General features: G+C 40.7%; 1 protein-coding gene across 1 annotated transcript in view; it reads right to left on the bottom strand.

Moving 5' to 3' along the window:
- Window positions 1-18,570, bottom strand: part of NAPEPLD (N-acyl phosphatidylethanolamine phospholipase D) — a 43,152-nt gene that overhangs the window by 1,816 nt on the left and 22,766 nt on the right. The window contains exons 3-4 of the mRNA XM_082846925.1: window positions 7,498-8,144; window positions 3,952-4,066 (exon numbers count right to left, since the gene is read on the bottom strand). Of these exons, the coding sequence (XP_082703051.1) occupies window positions 3,952-4,066; window positions 7,498-8,144 (762 nt within the window). The remainder of the gene's footprint in view (window positions 1-3,951; window positions 4,067-7,497; window positions 8,145-18,570) is intronic.

Here is an 18,570-nt window from a genome sequence, read left to right as displayed (position 1 = left end):
AATACAGAGACAGATAAGAAATGAATAAAGGAAACAGTATCTGAGTGGGTGACATGTTCTGGGTAGAACATAGTTGGTAAGTGTCGGGGGTGGAGGTTTAATTTTAAATACAACCATCTAAGAAGTCCTCTTGGAGATGGCAACTTGAACAAAGACCTGAGGGAGCAGATTGCACCAGGCTTTGTAGGCAGCTGTGAGGGCTGTGGCTTTGACTGGGAGTGTGATGGAAAGCTGCAGGTCCTTCGGGCACAGGAGTGTCACAATCTGATCTAAGGGGTAAAGGTCGCTGCCCTCTGCAGCGTTGAGAACAGACTGTAAGGGGCAGTGTGGCATCAGTGACGGGGTAAGAGGTGCTCAAAGTCTAAATACAATCTGAAGGATGAGCTGACTGCATGTGGGGAAAAGCTGGAGGGAGGATATGAGAGAAAAAGAGTGAAGGGTTTGGCCTGAGGAACTGGAAGGAGGGTGTTGCCATTTACTGAGATTAAGAGAAATGATTTTGAGAGATCAGGAAGTTTGGTTTTAGACTGAAGTTTTGGGTACCTGATGGGCATCCAAGTGGAGAAGTCAAGTAGGCAGCTGGATACATAAACATGGATTGTAGGGGGAAACCTGGGCTAGAGAGGTACAGTGGGTAGATGGTGTTTAAAGCCATAAGACTAATGAGATGCCCAAGGGAGTAACCAACTAGAGAAGAAATGGGGCCCCTGGACTGAGTCCTAAGGCACTCCCTGCTGACGAGGAACTAGCAGCAGAGAGGGCCAGCCAGTGATGTACTAGGAAAACCAGGCAAGTCTTCTGTGGCTTCAGAGGTACACACTGCTAACAGTTACTGGCCACACGTGGGTCTTTTCTCCCCGCTTGCTCACTTCTAGGTTTACGGCTACGTTTAGAGGGTCAGGGATGCCTTCCCACTGACTATGGAGTAACTGAGGTTAACTGTGCATTAGTTACCCGGTATTCCTAGAGAGAGCCACTTATTAATGGGTTAGTTGACAACAGGAATCCACTTTTAGTCTTTTTTATGCATATAGGAGATTGCTAATATATCCCCCATGAGACTTAACTGTAAATAATAGCCTAAGTCAAGAAGTTTCCCCTGCAAAATTGTTTTTAAGAGATTTCAAAATGATGAAATTCTTTCCCAGTGAAAAATAATTGTTCTGTTAAATTTTTTCTCCCCTGTGCTCTCTCTACAAGTCTTGGCCAACAATACACTTACACAAGTGCCCTACACTAATGTCTTTCCTAGACTGTAACTTTAGTTATAAGCTATAATTTAGTATGGATTTTGATGTTGCAGTATCTTTCTGAGTTTCTTCGTAGGTCAGTTCTCGGCTGCTTCAACCATCTAGAAGGGAACTCTAGAAGTAGGCAAGAAAGCCTCTGAGTGACTGATAGCTATCTCTTAGTACAAGCACATTAATCCTGCAGGGAAGGTAAAAATGCCCAACAGCCATGGGACCAAACAATATGTATACAGCAAGGTAGTAGGTTAGACATATACCATGGAATATTACTCAGCCATAAAAAGGAACAAAACTGAGTCATTTGTAGTGATGTGGATGGCCCTGGAGTCTGTCATACAGAATAAAGTCATAAAGAAAAACAAATACCATGTATTAACGCATATATATGGAAACTAGAAAAATGGTACTGATGAACATGTGGGAAAAGAAAAAGAGTAAGTGGTGAAAGCAGAAGCTCCCAGCAGTGTGGACCCATTAAGGGCCAGGCAACCAGCCCCAGACAGCTCATACATTCCCTTTCAAAGGGGTCACTGTTTTATGATCTACTCCAACAGAAGAGACTCAAAATAAAGACCCTGGTCATTTAAGAAGTTAACATATATTATGTAGTGCCTACAGTTTGTTTCTACCAAAACTAGTCGGTTAAGTTGAAGTGCTTAAATACATCATTTAGGAAATTCACTCATCATTCCTTAGATGAATCAGATGTTGCCGTACGTACAATTTTAAAGTGTTGCCAAGTCAATACATCCTTAAGCTGCTTATATTATAGTAAGCAGTTATTACAGCTATTACATGCAAATCATTTAAAACTGTTTGCAAAGCATAGGCTAAACATCCTCCCCCCAAATTCCATGTACTTTATAATTTCTTTAGCAAACTCGCAGTTCTCAATTTGTGCAACTAATGTCAAAAAGACTAAATGAGGGCTCCCCTGGTGGCACAGTGGTTGAGAGTCCACCTGCCGATGCAGGGGACATGGGTTCGTGCCCCAGTCCGGGAAGATCCCACGTGCCGCGGAGCGGCTGGGCCCGTGAGCCACGGCTGCTGGGCCTGCGCGTCCGGAGCCTGTGCCCCGCAACGGGAGAGGCCACGGCAGTGAGAGGCCCGCGTACCAAAAAAAAAAAAAAAAAAAAACGACTAAATGAGTGTATTTTATATTTCATTAAGAAATAAAGATGAAGTTTAGATTTAAAACAGTAATTCTTGAAGGCTGCATAACACAATAACTCTTGAAGACTGAGGTTTTCTCTCCTCATCTTCCCATCTCTGTAAAGAACATAGCCACCTTCCCAATTACTCAAGTTAAAAATTTAGGAGTCATCCTTGATTCTTCTCTTTGCAAGTTTCAATAAAATACTATTACTTCATCTAAGTTGCTGAAATATGTTATATATAGAACATAAACATACATATATCTAAATTTACCTATATACATATGGAACACACATACACACACACGGAATAAGACACTGCTTCTAAATAATAGTGGTAAACCAAAGGAAACCAGTATCAAATTCCCCCTTCTCCAAATACACAGACACAGAAACACACACACATCATATTCTCCTTCACCCTTCCCATGCCCATGGACATTCACTTATTGATTCCATTCTGTCCCCCAGCAGTGTGGCTCAGGGCCACAGCATTGCAGAATGGGAATTCAGACTGGGGGGGAGTCAGCAGGGGGCAGGCAGTGTATTAATTCTGGAATAAGATGCAACTAGGGAGAGGGCAGGCCAGAAATAGGACAGAGAGGGAGTGCTTAAATCAGCATGAAAGCACAGGGCTCCTGCAGAGAGGCCGTGGAATGTGGAAGATGCCACACAGAGCAAAATAGAAGCCAAGTTCAGTCATCTGTTTCTAAATTTTGCTTAGGGCAGGCCCTGGATTGAGGAAAGCAGAGAATGCTTTTTGCTAAGCTTCTGTTTGATCCCACAACCCTGGCTAGTAGCAGAGTTCCAGGGTTCAGCTACCTTAAGGAAAAATAAGCTCTTCTGTACTAGTCTAGGAATAAAACCACCTTTTATCCCAATGCCTGGCACACAGCAGACACCAAGTCAGTGTTTACTGGATGAATAACATACTTCTGAAAACTTCCAAGCTGTCCAGCCTCACTTCCCCCATTGCCCTCCCTATCATCCATACTCTGGCTGAACCGATTCCTCACTATTCCCCATGCTTGCTGCCTCCAATCCCACACTTTCCTCCTCTTGAAATGCCTTCCTCCTTGCTTTTTCACAGCCAAGTTCAAATGTCAACTCTTCCACGAAGCTCTCCCTGATCCCTGCAAGTTGTAACAGTCCCTGACTCTGAGACCACTTTATCTGTCCCACTTTACAACACTCTGAGTAATTATGTGCATGTCTTGTATCTTCTGCCAGAACAAAAGCCTCCCGTGAGAGGGATGACATGACGGTTCATTTTTCTATTTACTAAGGCTGCGCACATTTTTGGTTATATAAACACATGCTTCATTAACTACAGAAATAAGCCAAAAGAACAACATGCACTGAGGATTTTTTTTCCCACTGTACATAAATATCGTTTCACTAATTAATATGATTTACCACCCTAAGTCACTTGATGACCACGCAGGTTCTGATTCTAGTTTGGTTTCCGAACACACTGCAGGGTACAGTGATCAGTCCTATCATCGGTCAGACACGTCACGAATTATTGTTACCACAATCACACTCACCTCATTCGCTAAGGCAAAAGTTCCCCAGTGAATTGCCACAGATCTCTTTGTCTGCACATCAATGTGAATCTTTACAGCCTCTTCTGGGTCTACATGCTGGTACTTCATAAACCACCTGATAAAACACAGTAATTTATTAAATCTGGGCTTTTAAGTATACAATAAATTCTAATTACTGCTTCATGTAATCAACCTTTAACATTCTGCACAGGAATAAATCACAGTAGGCAAAACCGTCTCCCTTCAGTCCACTTTTCTGCTGGAAAAAAAAAGCTTTCTTATACAAACTGCTATAACAGTAGATAAGTCTCAAGCAAAACTTCCCTTTGAATAGTAGGATTTTGTTTCACATGTATTTTTATTTTACTGATGATTTATTCTGAAGATATCTTATTACTTTAAAAAGCAGATATTTTGCAATCCTGGTATGAATGAAAGAAACGGAATAATGGGTAAAGAACTAGAAATCAAAACTCCAGTTGCAAATAACCTTGCTGAAACAATTTTTTTTTTTAACGTGCTAAAGTGAAAAGGAAACAAAAATTAGTGTATAATTTGTAAGATCAGGAGCAAAAAAAATCCAGTTACTATTCAAGGATTTTATTTAAATGCCATACAACTGATGAATGAGGTGTTTGGTTTGGCAAGAAGAAAGGGTTCATCAGGGAGACTAAATAGAGTTTAGCAATGTGAAAGGCTGCCTCATGCCTGGGAAGAGACGGCTCTGGAGGCAGGGGGCCTGGGCGTGAATCCCAGCTCTACCAATTCCTGGGAATGCCTTTGGAGCTGCTTCAGTTTCTCCAACTGCCATTTCCTGGTCCGTGAAATAGAAACTATACCCACTTCACAGGGTTATTGTGAGGATTAAACAAGACAAAATTTATTCAAAGCATGAAGTACAGCAGCTACTTCATAGAATCCTTCCAAAAGAGTAGGGAGTTCACAAAGCCAACACTTTTAGGAGAATTATTTCTGATACAAAAGTAAAATGTACTACATACAGGCAAATCCTTTGCTTGCTCAGCCAGCAGTTTATTTATTTTTATAAATTTATTTTATTTATTTATTTTTGGCTGTGTTGGGTCTTTGTTGCTGCCCACCGGCTTTCTCTAGCTGCATCGAGCAGGGGCTGCTCTTCGTTGCAGTGCGCAGGCTTCTCATTGTGGTGGCTTCTTGTTGCAGAGCGCAGGCTCTAGGCACATGGACTTCAGTAGCTGTGGCACGCAGGCTTCAGTAGTTGTGGCTCGCGGGCTCTAGAGCACAGGCTCAGTAGTTGTGGTGCACGGGCTTAGTTGCTACGCAGCATGTGGGATCTTCCTGGACCAGGGCTCAAACCCATGTCCCCTGCATTGGCAGGTGGATCCTTAACCACTGTGCCACCAGGGAAGCCCCCCCAGCCAGCAGTTTAGAAGAGGTAAAACAACAGTGTCTTCACATTATTTATATCCTGGGTCTGCTACTGGCAATGAACACTGCAGTGAAGATTAAGGGATCTGGATTCAGCAGAGGGGCTGCTGCACTTTGTAGAACACGTCATGGAAAAGTTCATCCATCTGCACAGCACAAGGGTTGTTATTTACTGTTAGGAGTTGCCAGGCCTGATGGGAGCCCCAAAACAAAGCCACTGTGTTCTCAACAAGAGATTAGAGAAGCACTTGTTCTGCTTTATCTCCTGACACTTAGAATTCAGGGCAAGATGAAAACAGTTTTGGCTGTTTCTCTCTATTGATTTTTTAAAAACTCCTACTTCAAATCAAAGGGATAGACATATTCCTTTCTTCAAATCAAAGGGATAGACATATTCCTTTTCATGTCTGAAATACATTTAAAATGTTTACTCTGGTATACAAATTAAAATAAAAAGTCAAAATCCTAACCGACTTGGATAGAATGCCCGATGACAGGAGATCCCAAAAGTAAGGGTGAAAACATTCTAAGCAGATTATTGAAAATCGTTTTGGGTGTGATCATCTTACATTTATAGACTACTCTGAAGTTTTGTTGATAACAACATTTCTAAAACTTTAGTACTGGGGCTTCCCTGGTGGTCCAGTGGTTAAGACTCCAGGCTTCCAATGCACAGAGCATGGGTTCGATCCCCAGTCAGGGAACTAAGATCCCACGTGCCATGCAGCATGGCCAAAAAAAATAAAAATAAAACTATAGAACTAACTAGAGAACTGGAATACAGAGTAGAGGCTACTACCAATTTAATTCTTTAGAGCAAATACTGTCCTCCCCACCCTTCTCCCATCTTAGTGACAAGACAGCTGCAGTGCAAGAAGCAAGGGGGAATTATGTGAGTGCATTTGTGTACTTCGGCTGTACATATTTTATCATCACCTGTATATGACAAATCTGTATATTTCTACATATGAAAATTTTATTTTCACAAGTACAAGAAGTATTCTAATATACTAAGAACATATATTGAATAAGGATCAATACCATATAAAATTGATTTGTAAACAGGTTGACTGATGTTTTAAGAGGTTTCATTAGAATTCATAATTAGAATTATGTGGAAAAGTGAAATTCAAGCACTACTATTGGCTTATAATAATTTTTTAGTAAGGTAAAAATATCTAGTCCCTTAAATGAAGAAACTAGAAAAAAGGGAGAAATAAGCATTAATATACTTAGCAGTGAAACGGTTTTGGTGAACTTAAAAAGTTAATGAAAAGTATAACAATCTGATGGAAACCAATGATCAGATTTGCTCAATTCATCTATGTATCAGTGTTCTGTTTGTAGGATCACCTAAATAAAATGCCATCCTACATACCATTCTGTATGAGTCTGTGCATGCACTTCAGAAAATAAAACATTTTTTTAAATTAGCCCCTACTTTGCTACTTTTAGTGTTTATTTTCTCTTAACTTGTACCTATCAACCAGAGTTGACCGAAATCTAACTGAATTCTTGAAAATCACTTTTTCCTTAAATAGGCAGTATTAAGGAAAACACAGGCAGCGGATGGGTCTCCTGGGTCTCAAATGCTCGTGTGACCTTTATCTGCTCTGTGCTCTGAAGACAGGCAATCAGTACAGAGAGGTTGCAGGGCAAGTGGTAAGTAGTGCAGCAATGTCTTTAGCAGACTAACCTCAGTGCTGCCTGCAGTAAGACCGTCACAAGGGACCGATGCTATAGGCCAAGCCCTTTTTCTCCACTAAACACAGGACAGGGCATGTGTGCATTCCACTCATGGAGAGTATCCTCCACGTGAAAGAAAGACCAAGAGTCAGGTTTGAGTACTGGCCGACAGGTTTAACTTTAGTCGGAATAGTACACGAACTTCGGGCTAGGCAGAGTAATTCTTTAAACCGTCATCCTTTTCTCTTGGTAATATAATTTCAGTAACTACAATTATTTAACTGATATCACTGTAATTAAAGCATTTTAAAATTCAAAGAAAAATTTTAACTGACTCTGGCCCACCAATCCCCCACCCAATGTATAACAAAGTCCACCATTAAAACCATAGATTACTCGGAGTCCAGTTAATTTATCATGTAGCAGGAATGCTTGCTTTAGACATCTACATACCTTGGTTCATACGCTCCAATGGGAATAGCTGCGAGGTCAAAAGGTCCAAATCTTTTTCCTATCTCTTCAAAAGCAGAGCAATAACCAGTGTCTCCTGCGAAAAAAAAGCGGTTCCAAGGCCCCAAGACAGACCAGCTGCCCCAGAGAACCCTGTTGTCATCCGTCAGAGTCCTTTTACACCAGTGCTGGGAAGGTGTGAACACAAACGTCACCTTATCGTGTCCGGGGACGCAGTTCTCCTCCCACCAGTCCAGCTCGATCACATTCTCACAGCCACATTTCTGCATCCAGTCCAGCAGCCCCAAAGGCACAAACCACCTCAGCTCGTTACCAAATCGCTCGTTCAGAGCAGTGACAGAACTGTAGTCCAGGTGGTCGTAGTGGTTGTGGCTGATGAGGACCGCGTCTATCTGGGGCAGTTCACCGACGGTGCAAGGGGGACGCCGGAACCGCTTGGGACCCACGCGCTGCGACGGGGAGGCCCGGGCGCTAAAGACAGGATCTGTGAGCAAGATGAGCTCATCCATTTCCACCATCACTGTCGCGTGTCCCAGCCACGTGACTCTTAAGCCAGCTTCCTTCACTCCAGCTTCTTCAGGGTCATCGATAAAATACGGCTTAAGCACTGGGAGTTCTTTATCAAGCTCCTACATATATGAAGAAAGAAAGAAAAGCAGCTATTAAAAAAAAAGGTATTATGTGTCATCATAAATATATTTTTGACCTAAATTACAGAGAGAAGGGTTATCTGGGGAGAACTGAAGTCATTCGATAAATCTGTTATTTTTGCTTTTTTCTTGAAAGTGCATACTTCTTTCTGAATCTGACTCAATAATCACTATATAGTGATGTAAGATGTTACTCCCAGATGCAACCAACAAAGGGAAAATTAAACTTAAAACTTTGAGTACTGCTGACTTCACGAAATATTTTTAAAGGCTCTCTTCTGTAAGTGCCAGAAGTAGACCAACCGAGATGCAGTCCCTTTGCTACTGCTGTTTACTCAGCTGGTGCATTCGCTACTGAAAACTGCCTCCGGAGGTCAGCCCCTAGAAATAGTAAAGAAAACTTTTGACCACATATGTGTAGATCGTGGATCTCACGTGAACCTGACTTCCTGAGTACACAGAATTCAGAGCAGAGTGCTGTGATGGCTGCTGGGAAAGTCGGGCATAGATGGTTCTCCTCACCGCTTACCTCTGAGGTTTTCTACCACTGATCAAACCAACGCAGAACACGGTCCCTGCCCATGAGAAGATGATCGCTTTTGGGGGCAAACAGGTGTGAAACAATAACTACAACATAATGTGTTAAGTATTATTCCTTTGTTTATTATTCTTCATTTTATCCTTGGATTAAGCTGGACCAACAAGAAGCTGTGTTCTAGCATCACAGTCCTGGCTTTTATAAAACTTTCATAAACTGTGCTTTGGTGTTAGGCCATACAGCTGCATGGAGGTCTCTTCCTTGTGAAACTTGCCGAGCATGTACCGTGGGGCTGGCTGTCTTGGTGACTGGGTACCAGCGCACACCAACCCCACCTTCCCACACACACCCCAGAAACACTGCTCTCGATTCCCTGTAACAGGAAAAGCTCTTCTGCAGAGCAATTGGCTTTACTCCTTTGACTACCATTGGGAAAACTGACAATCCTGCTTTGACTTTTGCTTTGACAGGAAGTTCAGAGTAAAAGCTGAAGACTCCTCCAGCCCATATGCAGAAGGGAACAGGGCAGGGCACATCGCAGGGAACATGGAACAGATTTCTATGCTAACCTTCTTGGCTTTATTTTTCTACCCTAATTGTCCATTTGCTCTTGTATGTTTATCCATCTGGTTTTTTACTGCTACATGTCTTTTTACAAGCTGCTGCAAATCAGTTTTGAAAAACGCATGGTACTGAATAAATAAAATACAAGGCATGCTGTAGCCCAGTAAGAAGGAATGAAGAGCCCAGCTGCGAAAGGCATTACAGACACAGTAACGTGTGTGCGTTCCTGAAGAATGGTGAGAAGTTCCTGATGCAGAGAAAAGGGGGAAGGGCATTTCAGGTGAAGAAAATGCCCAAGCAAAGGCACAGAGCCAAGTAGGAATGTGGCGTTCGGGGGGCAGAAGACAAACTGAAATCTTATAGGATCAGAACCCAGTAAAAGCCTTGAATCCCACACTTCACCCAGAGACAGTGAGGAAGCATCGATAAGAAAAGAAAAAAAAAAAGACATGACCCAATTCATGTTTAGAGAAACCACTTTTCAAGTTTAAATGATGACCTGGGGTGTGTCACAATAGCTGCCAGGAGAGACAAAGAGCTGGACAAAGGAGACAGCAAAGGGCAGATGGGGGAGATGCAGGTGAAGGGAAACGGAGAGGTCACTGAGCTGGTCCAAACAGGAAATGGGCCCAGAAGGTGGAGAATGACAAGATAGCTCTTAGCCAGCCTAAGCCTTAGTTTCCTCATCTGAAAAATGGGTATAATAATTACACCTACATGTCATTACTGGGGGCTGAATTAGGAGAGGCTGGCACACAGTAAGCCCTCTGCAAGTAATGCAAAAGAAGAAGGAAGCACACCCCAACCCCGACAAGCAATCAGGCACCACCCCTATCGATCCCTTACATATTTACTTGTTGCCTCACTCATAGTTAAGAGTTAAGATCCGAGTTAAGATCCTGAGTAACATCCAGGCATGTTCAAGTCCTCCTGATGGCTCAGCCACCTTACTTCAACTCATTCCACACACTAGAGCCACCTCAAACACTTTTCTTATGGCGTAACTCTCCCCTGCTGAAAAATCGTCACTGGTTCTGTACTGCTTGACAAAGCACGTCTTACCTCCTTAGCCCAGTGGTAAGCCTGTTGGTGGACTGCCGCTCCTCCTTTCCAGCTGTTTCACTCAGTTCCTGCACACGGCTCTGTACTCCCCCCAACACTGGGACTGCACCTCGCTCCCAGCCTGAGCTTGGGAGCCCGGCACGACACTGACCCTCTTCCTTCTCTCTCTCATCCCTTCAAGACCTTAATCAAATCGCACGCCCTTCACGGACCCATCCCTGAGTCTCCACAGCCGGCATTGCTCACTCTCCCTCTCCACTCCCATGCCACCTGTTTGCACACCATGGATGTTCTGCTCTTTACCCTGGTTAACGGTACACAGGATGCAGCCCGTGTCTTATTCAACTTGGAATCATTCACAGTGCCTGCTTCCACGACTAATACACAGCATGCACGATAAAATTTGTTGAATGGATGAGTGAATGAATTTTTCAACTCAGTTCTCAAAGCTGGTAGTTAGGGTTGGTGAACAAATGCCATACGGTGTCCTTATCAAGAATTATGTTAGAAAGGAGAGGGAATGAGTATCAGTTGAGTCCCTAGCATGCGTTAGGCTTCATACGAGGCACAAGATGATGATGATGCAGCATTATCTAATGTATCAAGTACTTCCGTATAACACAAAATACACGCATGGAGTGCCTACCATGTGCTAGAAACTGTGCTAACTGCTTCATAAAATTTTTTTCATTTAATACCACAATGCTGGAGGTAGGTGTTATTAACTCTCTCCATTTTACAGGCAAAAAAACAGAAGTTACAGCATTCACACGAGGGCATGCCGCCTGCCTCCACACATTCTGCCTCACGCCACCATACTTACTCCCAAGTATTCTCATTTAATACATATTTTCAAAAAACACAAGTACAGGGCTTCCCTGGTGGCGCAGTGGTTGAGAGTCCGCCTGCCGATGCAGGGGGCACGGGTTCGTGCCCCGGTCCGGGAAGATCCCACATGCAGCGTAGCGGCTAGGCCCGGGAGCCATGGCCGCTGAGCCTGCGCGTCCGGAGCCTGGCTCCGCAGCGGGAGAGGCCACAACAGTGAGAGACCTGCGTACCGCAAAAAAAAAAAAAAAAGAAAAGGTACAGGTATACCTTGTTTTATTGCGCTTCACAGATACTGCGGTGTTTTTTTGTTTTGTTTTTTTTACAAATTGAAGGTTTGTGGCAACCTTGCATTGTCAGATGAGGGTTAGCATGTTTTAGCAATAAAGTATTTTTAATTAGGCAAACATAACTTTCATATGCACTGAGAAACCAAAAAATTGGTATGACTGGCTTTCTTGCAGTGGTCTGGAACTGAACCCGCAATATCTCCAGGGTGAGTCCGTAACAGCCTGGGAATCAGGTGGGGGAGAACCAGACGTGGATTACTGTGGACACAAGGACACTTTTAGAGATGACAGATATGTTCATTTTCTTGATCATGGTGATCATTTTGCAGGTTTATACAGATATCCAAACTCGCCAGATTTTACTTTTTGAATATGTGGAGCTTCTATTATGTTAATAAAACTATAAAAAAATTTAAGTAGCATCATGTTTAAACAGTGCATCAAAACATCTGAAACAAAACTCCCTGAAAATTGTTGCATTTTTTTTTGCTGTAAGTTTAGAAGTCATTTTAAAGTTTAATATCTGGCATTATCCACTAACAACTGAGAGGGAACAAAACCTTGAGCACCTCTGGCAGCCTCAACTTGTTCTCCAAACGCAGTACTAACAGGTGAAGTGTGGAAAGAAGCCCATCACAAAGGATCATACACTGTGCGGTCCTATTTATATGAAGTGTCCAGAATAGGCAAATCCAGAGACAGAAAATAGGTTAGTGATTTCCGGGGGCTGGAGAACTGGGGGGTGATGACTCAGGACACAGGGCTTCTTTTTGGGATAATAAAAACGTATTAGATTGTAGTGACGGTTGCACAACTCTGAATGTACCGAAAAACTGCCACATTGTACACTTTAACCAGGTCAATTGTATAATACGGGAATTATATCTCAACAAAGCTGTTGTTTAAAAAAGGTAAAACGTCTGACAAGAGATCTGAATTAAGCAGTCACACTTTTCTTCAAGGTCCTTTCCTCTTGCTATATTGTTTCTAAGCCCATCCATTGCAAAAGAGTAGCTTATTTTAAAGAATTTGATCTCTAACACTACTGGCCCATGAAACTCAAAGAAATAGTGCCTACAATTGAGATTCCAAAAAGAAAAAAAAAGTTTTTTACTTTTTATCCTAATCAGAGTTTGAAAAAGTACGTAGAATGGGGAAATTCTTGTTTATTTACAGAAATCAAGCACCCACTTGGCATTTTTCTTTACTAGATCAAGATTTTTCTTGGTTGGTCCTCCTTTTTTAAAGCTACAAATGGGAAAATCCCCAAGCCTGTTATTAACCTGTACACTAGTTAATGTTTCACTTTTCTTGGGAAAAGGGAAAAATCCCAACATTTATTCAACCACTACTCTGCCAGATGCTTTAAGTACATTGTCATCTAACTCTGTGAAGCAGATGTTACTGCCATTTCACAGAAAACCAGACCAAGGCAGAGGGTCACTAAGACACTTGCCAAGGTCATACAACAAGTAAGTGTCCAATCAGGAGTGGAATCAAGGTCTTCTGACTCTCAAGACCCTCTCTCTTTATTAAACCATAACTCTTTCCATGGCACAGATAATGTTAACTTCAAAACAATGAAACCCACATTCTTGTTAATATACTTATTAAGTATATGTGTTTCTGTACATGAATGAGACAGATTTGACAAAAATCTGTTCAAACCATATTTTCTAAAAAAAAATCACTTTTAAAGAGGACTTGAGTTAATCCTTTTCTTCCAACTGAAAGTATCTTTGTGCTGTTTTAGGAAACTTTAATATCTGTACTTTGCAACTCATATTTAAGATTTGAATTAAAAATATTTCTTTTTCATATTTATTTTGACGATATAGGTGAACACTGAATAGAGATTGATTTTACCAAAATACCACCAATTCAATTAAATATGAATGCGAATGTTGTATATTTTTGCCATACTATCCGTATTAGGAGTACAAGATGCATCAAAATGGCTTAATATTTTTAAACTCCTCCTTGATTATAAAAGAAAATGTGCTTTATAAAATATTTGGAAAATATAACATAAAGATAAGAAGAGTAGCCATCCATTATATCCATGTGCAGAGATTACAACCACTGTTAAACATTATGCTATTTTTATGCACAGTTCTATTTTTATGCATGGTTAAGATCATAGGATATTCATATTTTCTACTCTTTTTTAAAATTTCATATTATGACATTTTCACCCATCACATAAAAAAGTGAAACACATACTGATTTAAAAATGAAACAAATACTTGAGGAAACCTGTCAGAAAGCAAAACAAAAAAATAAAAAGAAATGAAATACAGAGGAAATAAAGTTACAGAGGGTTGATCTAGGAGATCCAAAATATAATCAGTAGTTGTTTTACAACGAAAAGATGGAGGGGAGGAAATTTTCAAGGAAATAGACAAGAAAATTTCCTAGAACTGGAGGCAACAGATTTTTACATCTAAAGGGCCCACCAGGCATCGAGCATGATAAATAAAGAACCACACATCCTGGTGAAACTTCAGAACATTGGTGCCAAAGAGATGATCCTCAGAGTTTCCACAGAGGAAATCAAGGTCCCACACAAAGGATCAAGAAATGGCCCTGAACTTCTCTAAAGCAATACTAAAAAGAAGGTCATGGAGGTAATGCTTTCAAATTCTGAGAGAAAACTGTTTCCAAACTAAAATTCCATTACCCACACTATCAATCAACAATGAGAATAAACTCAGCCTTAAAAAAGAACAGAATAATGCCATGTGCAGCATCATGGATGCAACCAGAGATTATCATACTAAGTGAAGCAAGTCAGAAAGAGAAAGACAAATACCATATGATATCACTTATATGTGGAATCTAAAATATGGCACAAATGAACCTATCTACAAAACAGAAACAGACTCACAAACATAGAGAACAGACCTGTGGTTAACAAAGGGTAGGGGGTAGGGGAGCGAAGGACTGGGAGTTTGGGGTTAGCAGATGTAAACTATTATATATAAGATGGATAAACAACAAGGTCCTACTGTAGAGCACAGGGAACTATATTCAGTATCATGTGATAAATCATAATGGAAAAGAATATAAAAAAAGAATGTCTCTGTGTATAAACGAGTCACTGCTGTACAGCAGAGATTGGCACAGCATTGTAAACCAACTATAATTCAATTTAGAATAAAGAGTGAGAATAAAGACATTTTAGACAAGCAAGGTCTCAAAAAACTGTCATCCCGTACCCCCTTCTCAGGAAGCTCGTTAAGAGTGCGCTCCACCAAAAGGAGAAAATATCCAAGAGGGGGAACAGGTGGGACGCAGGAAACAGGGCCACAGTGAGGAGGGAAAGGGGCCCAGGAGGGCGGTGAGGGAGAGCCCGGAAGGAAGCCACAGAGAGCCTGGAGGGCATCAGCCCAGATTAGAGCCTGGTGCTGAAAACCTCCTGAAGGTCTCCCCCTCGGGAAGATGGTCCTGAGAAGCCATGGGAAGGAGGGAAATGATCAGTCATAAATACCTAGAAAGTTCAACAGACGAAAAAGGAGGGATCATTAACCTCAGAGGGAAAAGTATGTGAGACAGGAGACATGACCATACTATATTGGTTCATCAATGAAAAATACTGACATAGTCACAATAATGTAAACAGTAAGGGGAAAGCTCAAGTAGATGCACGGGAGAGATGGGGAGGGATACAGAGTGGGTTACATCTGATAGTAATGTGAAGGACCACAGAAAAACAAACACTGCGTGATTCCACATATCTGAGGTATCTAAAATAGTCAAACTCATAGAATCAAAGAGTGGAATGGTGGTTGCCAGGGGCTGGGGGGGAGAGGAACGTGGGGAGTTACTATCAGTGGGCACACAGCTTCACTTAAGCAAGACGGGGAAGCTCCAGGGATCTGCTGTACAACATGGTCCCTGCAGGCAACAATAATGCATCGTACACTGCCAAATTTAAGAGGGTAGATCTCATGTTAAGTGTTCATACCACAATAAAAAGAAAAGAAATATGAAGACAAACTCCAAAGGAAATAAAGGGGCCTGGGTGGCAGAGGCTGGTTAGGGGACTGGTATTTGTCTTATAAGCCTGTCGGTAATATGATTTTTTAAAAAAAACCTGTATACATGCTTTTTTTTTTTCCCTCGATAAAAATAAAAAAGCAACCTGCTGGCCTACTACAGTACAAATATAAAATAACTGGTACGTATCATTTTTTCAAAGGGCATCCTATTCTTCAATTATCATACATTTAAAGAATGCGTGAGATTTTCAAAGTACTTTCATGTGTCACATGAATCTCAAAACAATCCTCATCACCGAAACTCTCTTATCCTAACTTCATAGATCCCTCCCCTCCACCCCCGCAAAAAAAAGAGTTCCTTGAGGGACTGTGATAGAAATAAGGTCACACACAAGGACAGGATTCCTGAGCCTGAGCCTGGTTCCCAGACTCCTGGTGTCCCACTTTTTCTACCAGGCCATGCTGTGCAGCCTCAGTCCCGTGTTTCTCTCCTACTCCAATATGACTGTCCCTCTCACTTCTACAGCAGTAACTGATAAGGACGGCCTCCTTCCCCTAATGAAACTCGGAGGTGCCTGCCTCTCTCCCTCTTTGAAGTTCTCCAACCTCCTTTCTCCTAGCTGTTGGAGACTATCATCAACACTAACAATCAGAGAAGGTCACTGAGCCACTGCAAGAGCACAAAGCACATGAACAACTTGAAGCCTGTGAGCAGACCCACTGCTCCAATGACCCAGAAAAGGCAAATATCAGGAACGAAGTACTGTTGTCTAACCAGGCAATGCAATTGTGTAGCTCTGCTAATAACCCATTTTCACTTTGTTGAGAGCTGTTCTATTATTTTATACTTTAATCACGTTTTTTCCAGAACACTTTCATATTCATATACCTAAACATAACATACTATAATGATGTAAATTCCATTATATAGTCATAACCCTACATATATCATATTATCCTCTTCTTCCAAAATAATAATTTGAAGATCTGTATTATTAAACTCTAGCGTCCCAATATCTAATTAAAATAATTTCGAGAAATCTGATTAAATTCTGAACTGGCCTAATGATCTGAAGTAAGTATTCTTTACATAGTCTTTAAATTTTTTTAAATGAATAACTCTATCACACTTAGCAGTTCTTAAAAATTAAAAATCTGGGCAACTTAAAGGGATAAAGTACGGACTTACAGTTATCTATGAAAATAAAAGAAGTCAACATGCATTTAATCTAGTTAGTTCTAGGCTTTTATTGGAAACAAGGAGAAACAAGATGTAGGTAAATGATAAGAAAATAAAAATTGGATTAAGACAAATGAGTCTTCTCTCTTACATGATGCCGCATCTGTTTAAATGCATTCATACTGAGCCTCCTTTTTGACATTTTCTAAAAAAAAACCTCCTTAAAAAAAAAAAGCTTAATAATGAACCCAAAACAAATAATAAAATGGGAATAGGAACATACATATCAATAACTACCTTAAATGTAAATGGACTAAATGCTCCCACCAAAAGACATAGATTGGCTGAATGGATACAAAAACAAGACCCATATATTTGCTGTCTACAAGAGACCCACTTCAGACCTAGAGACACATACAGACTGAAAGTAAGGGGATGGAAAAAGATAGTCCATGCAAATGGAAACCAAAAGAAAGCTGGAGTAGCAATTCTCATATCAGACAAAATAGACTTTAAAATAAAGACTATTAGAAGAGACAAAGAAGGACACTACATAATGATCAAGGGATCAGTCCAAGAAGAAGATATAACAATTGTAAATATTTATGCACCCAACATAGGAGCACCTCAGTACATAAGGCAAATACTAACAGCCATAAAAGGGGAAATTGACAGTAACACATTCATAGTAGGGGCCTTTAACACCCCACTTTCACCAATGGACAGATCATCCAAAATGAAAATAAATAAGGAAACCCAAGCTTTAAATGATACATTAAACAAGATGGACTTAATTGATATTTATAGGACATTCCATCCAAAAACAACAGAATACACATTTTTCTCTGGTGCTCATGAAACATTCTCCAGGATAGATCATATCTTGGGTCACAAATCAAGCCTTGGTAAATTTAAGAAAATTGAAATTGTATCAAGTATCTTTTCCAACCACAACACTATGAGACTAGATATCAATTACAGGAAAAGATCTGTAAAAAATACAAACACATGGAGGCTAAACAATACACTACTTAATAACGAAGTAATCACTGAAGAAATCAAAGAGGAAATCAAAAAATACCTAGAAACAAATGACAATGGAGACACGACGACCCAAAATCTATGGGATGCAGCAAAAGCAGTTCTAAGAGGGAAGTTTATAGCAATACAATCATACCTCAAGAAATAGGAAACATCTCAAATAAACAACCTAACCTTGCACCTAAAGCAATTAGAGAAAAAAGAACAAAAAATCCCCAAAGTTAGCAGAAGGAAAGAAATCATAAAAATCAGATCAGAAATAAATGAAAAAGAAATGAAGGAAACGATAGCAAAGATCAATAAAAGTAAAAGCTGGTTCTTTGAGAAGATAAACAAAATAGATAAACCATTAGCCAGACTCATCAAGAAAAAGAGGGAGAAGACTCAAATCAATAGAATTAGAAATGAAAAAGGAGAAGTAACAAGTGACACTGTAGAAATACAAAAGATCATGAGAGATTACTACAAGCAACTCTATGCCAATAAAATGGACAACCTGGAAGAAATGGACAAATTCTTAGAAAGGCACAACCTGCCAAGACTGAATCAGGAAGAAATAGAAAATATGAACAGACCAATCACAAGCACTGAAATTGAAACTGTGATTGAAAATCTTCCAACAAACAAAAGCCCAGGAGCAGATGGTTTCACAGGTGAATCCTATCAAACATTTAGAGAAGAGCTAACACCTATCCTTCTTAAACTCTTCCAAAATATAGCAGAGGGAGGAACACTCCCAAACTCATTCTATGAGGCCACCATCACCCTGATACCAAAACCAGACAAGGATGTCACAAAGAAAGAAAACTACAGGCCAATATCACTGATGAACATAGATGCAAAAATCCTCAACAAAATACTAGCAAACAGAATCCAACAGCACATTAAAAGGATCATACACCAT

The sequence above is a fragment of the Leucopleurus acutus genome, assembly GCF_964270905.1.
Source record: "Leucopleurus acutus genome assembly, chromosome: 9".
NCBI classification, from domain to species: domain Eukaryota; kingdom Metazoa; phylum Chordata; class Mammalia; order Artiodactyla; family Delphinidae; genus Leucopleurus; species Leucopleurus acutus.
The sequence above is the reverse complement of the archived record's forward strand: the minus strand, read 5'-3'. Positions and strand labels throughout refer to the sequence as shown.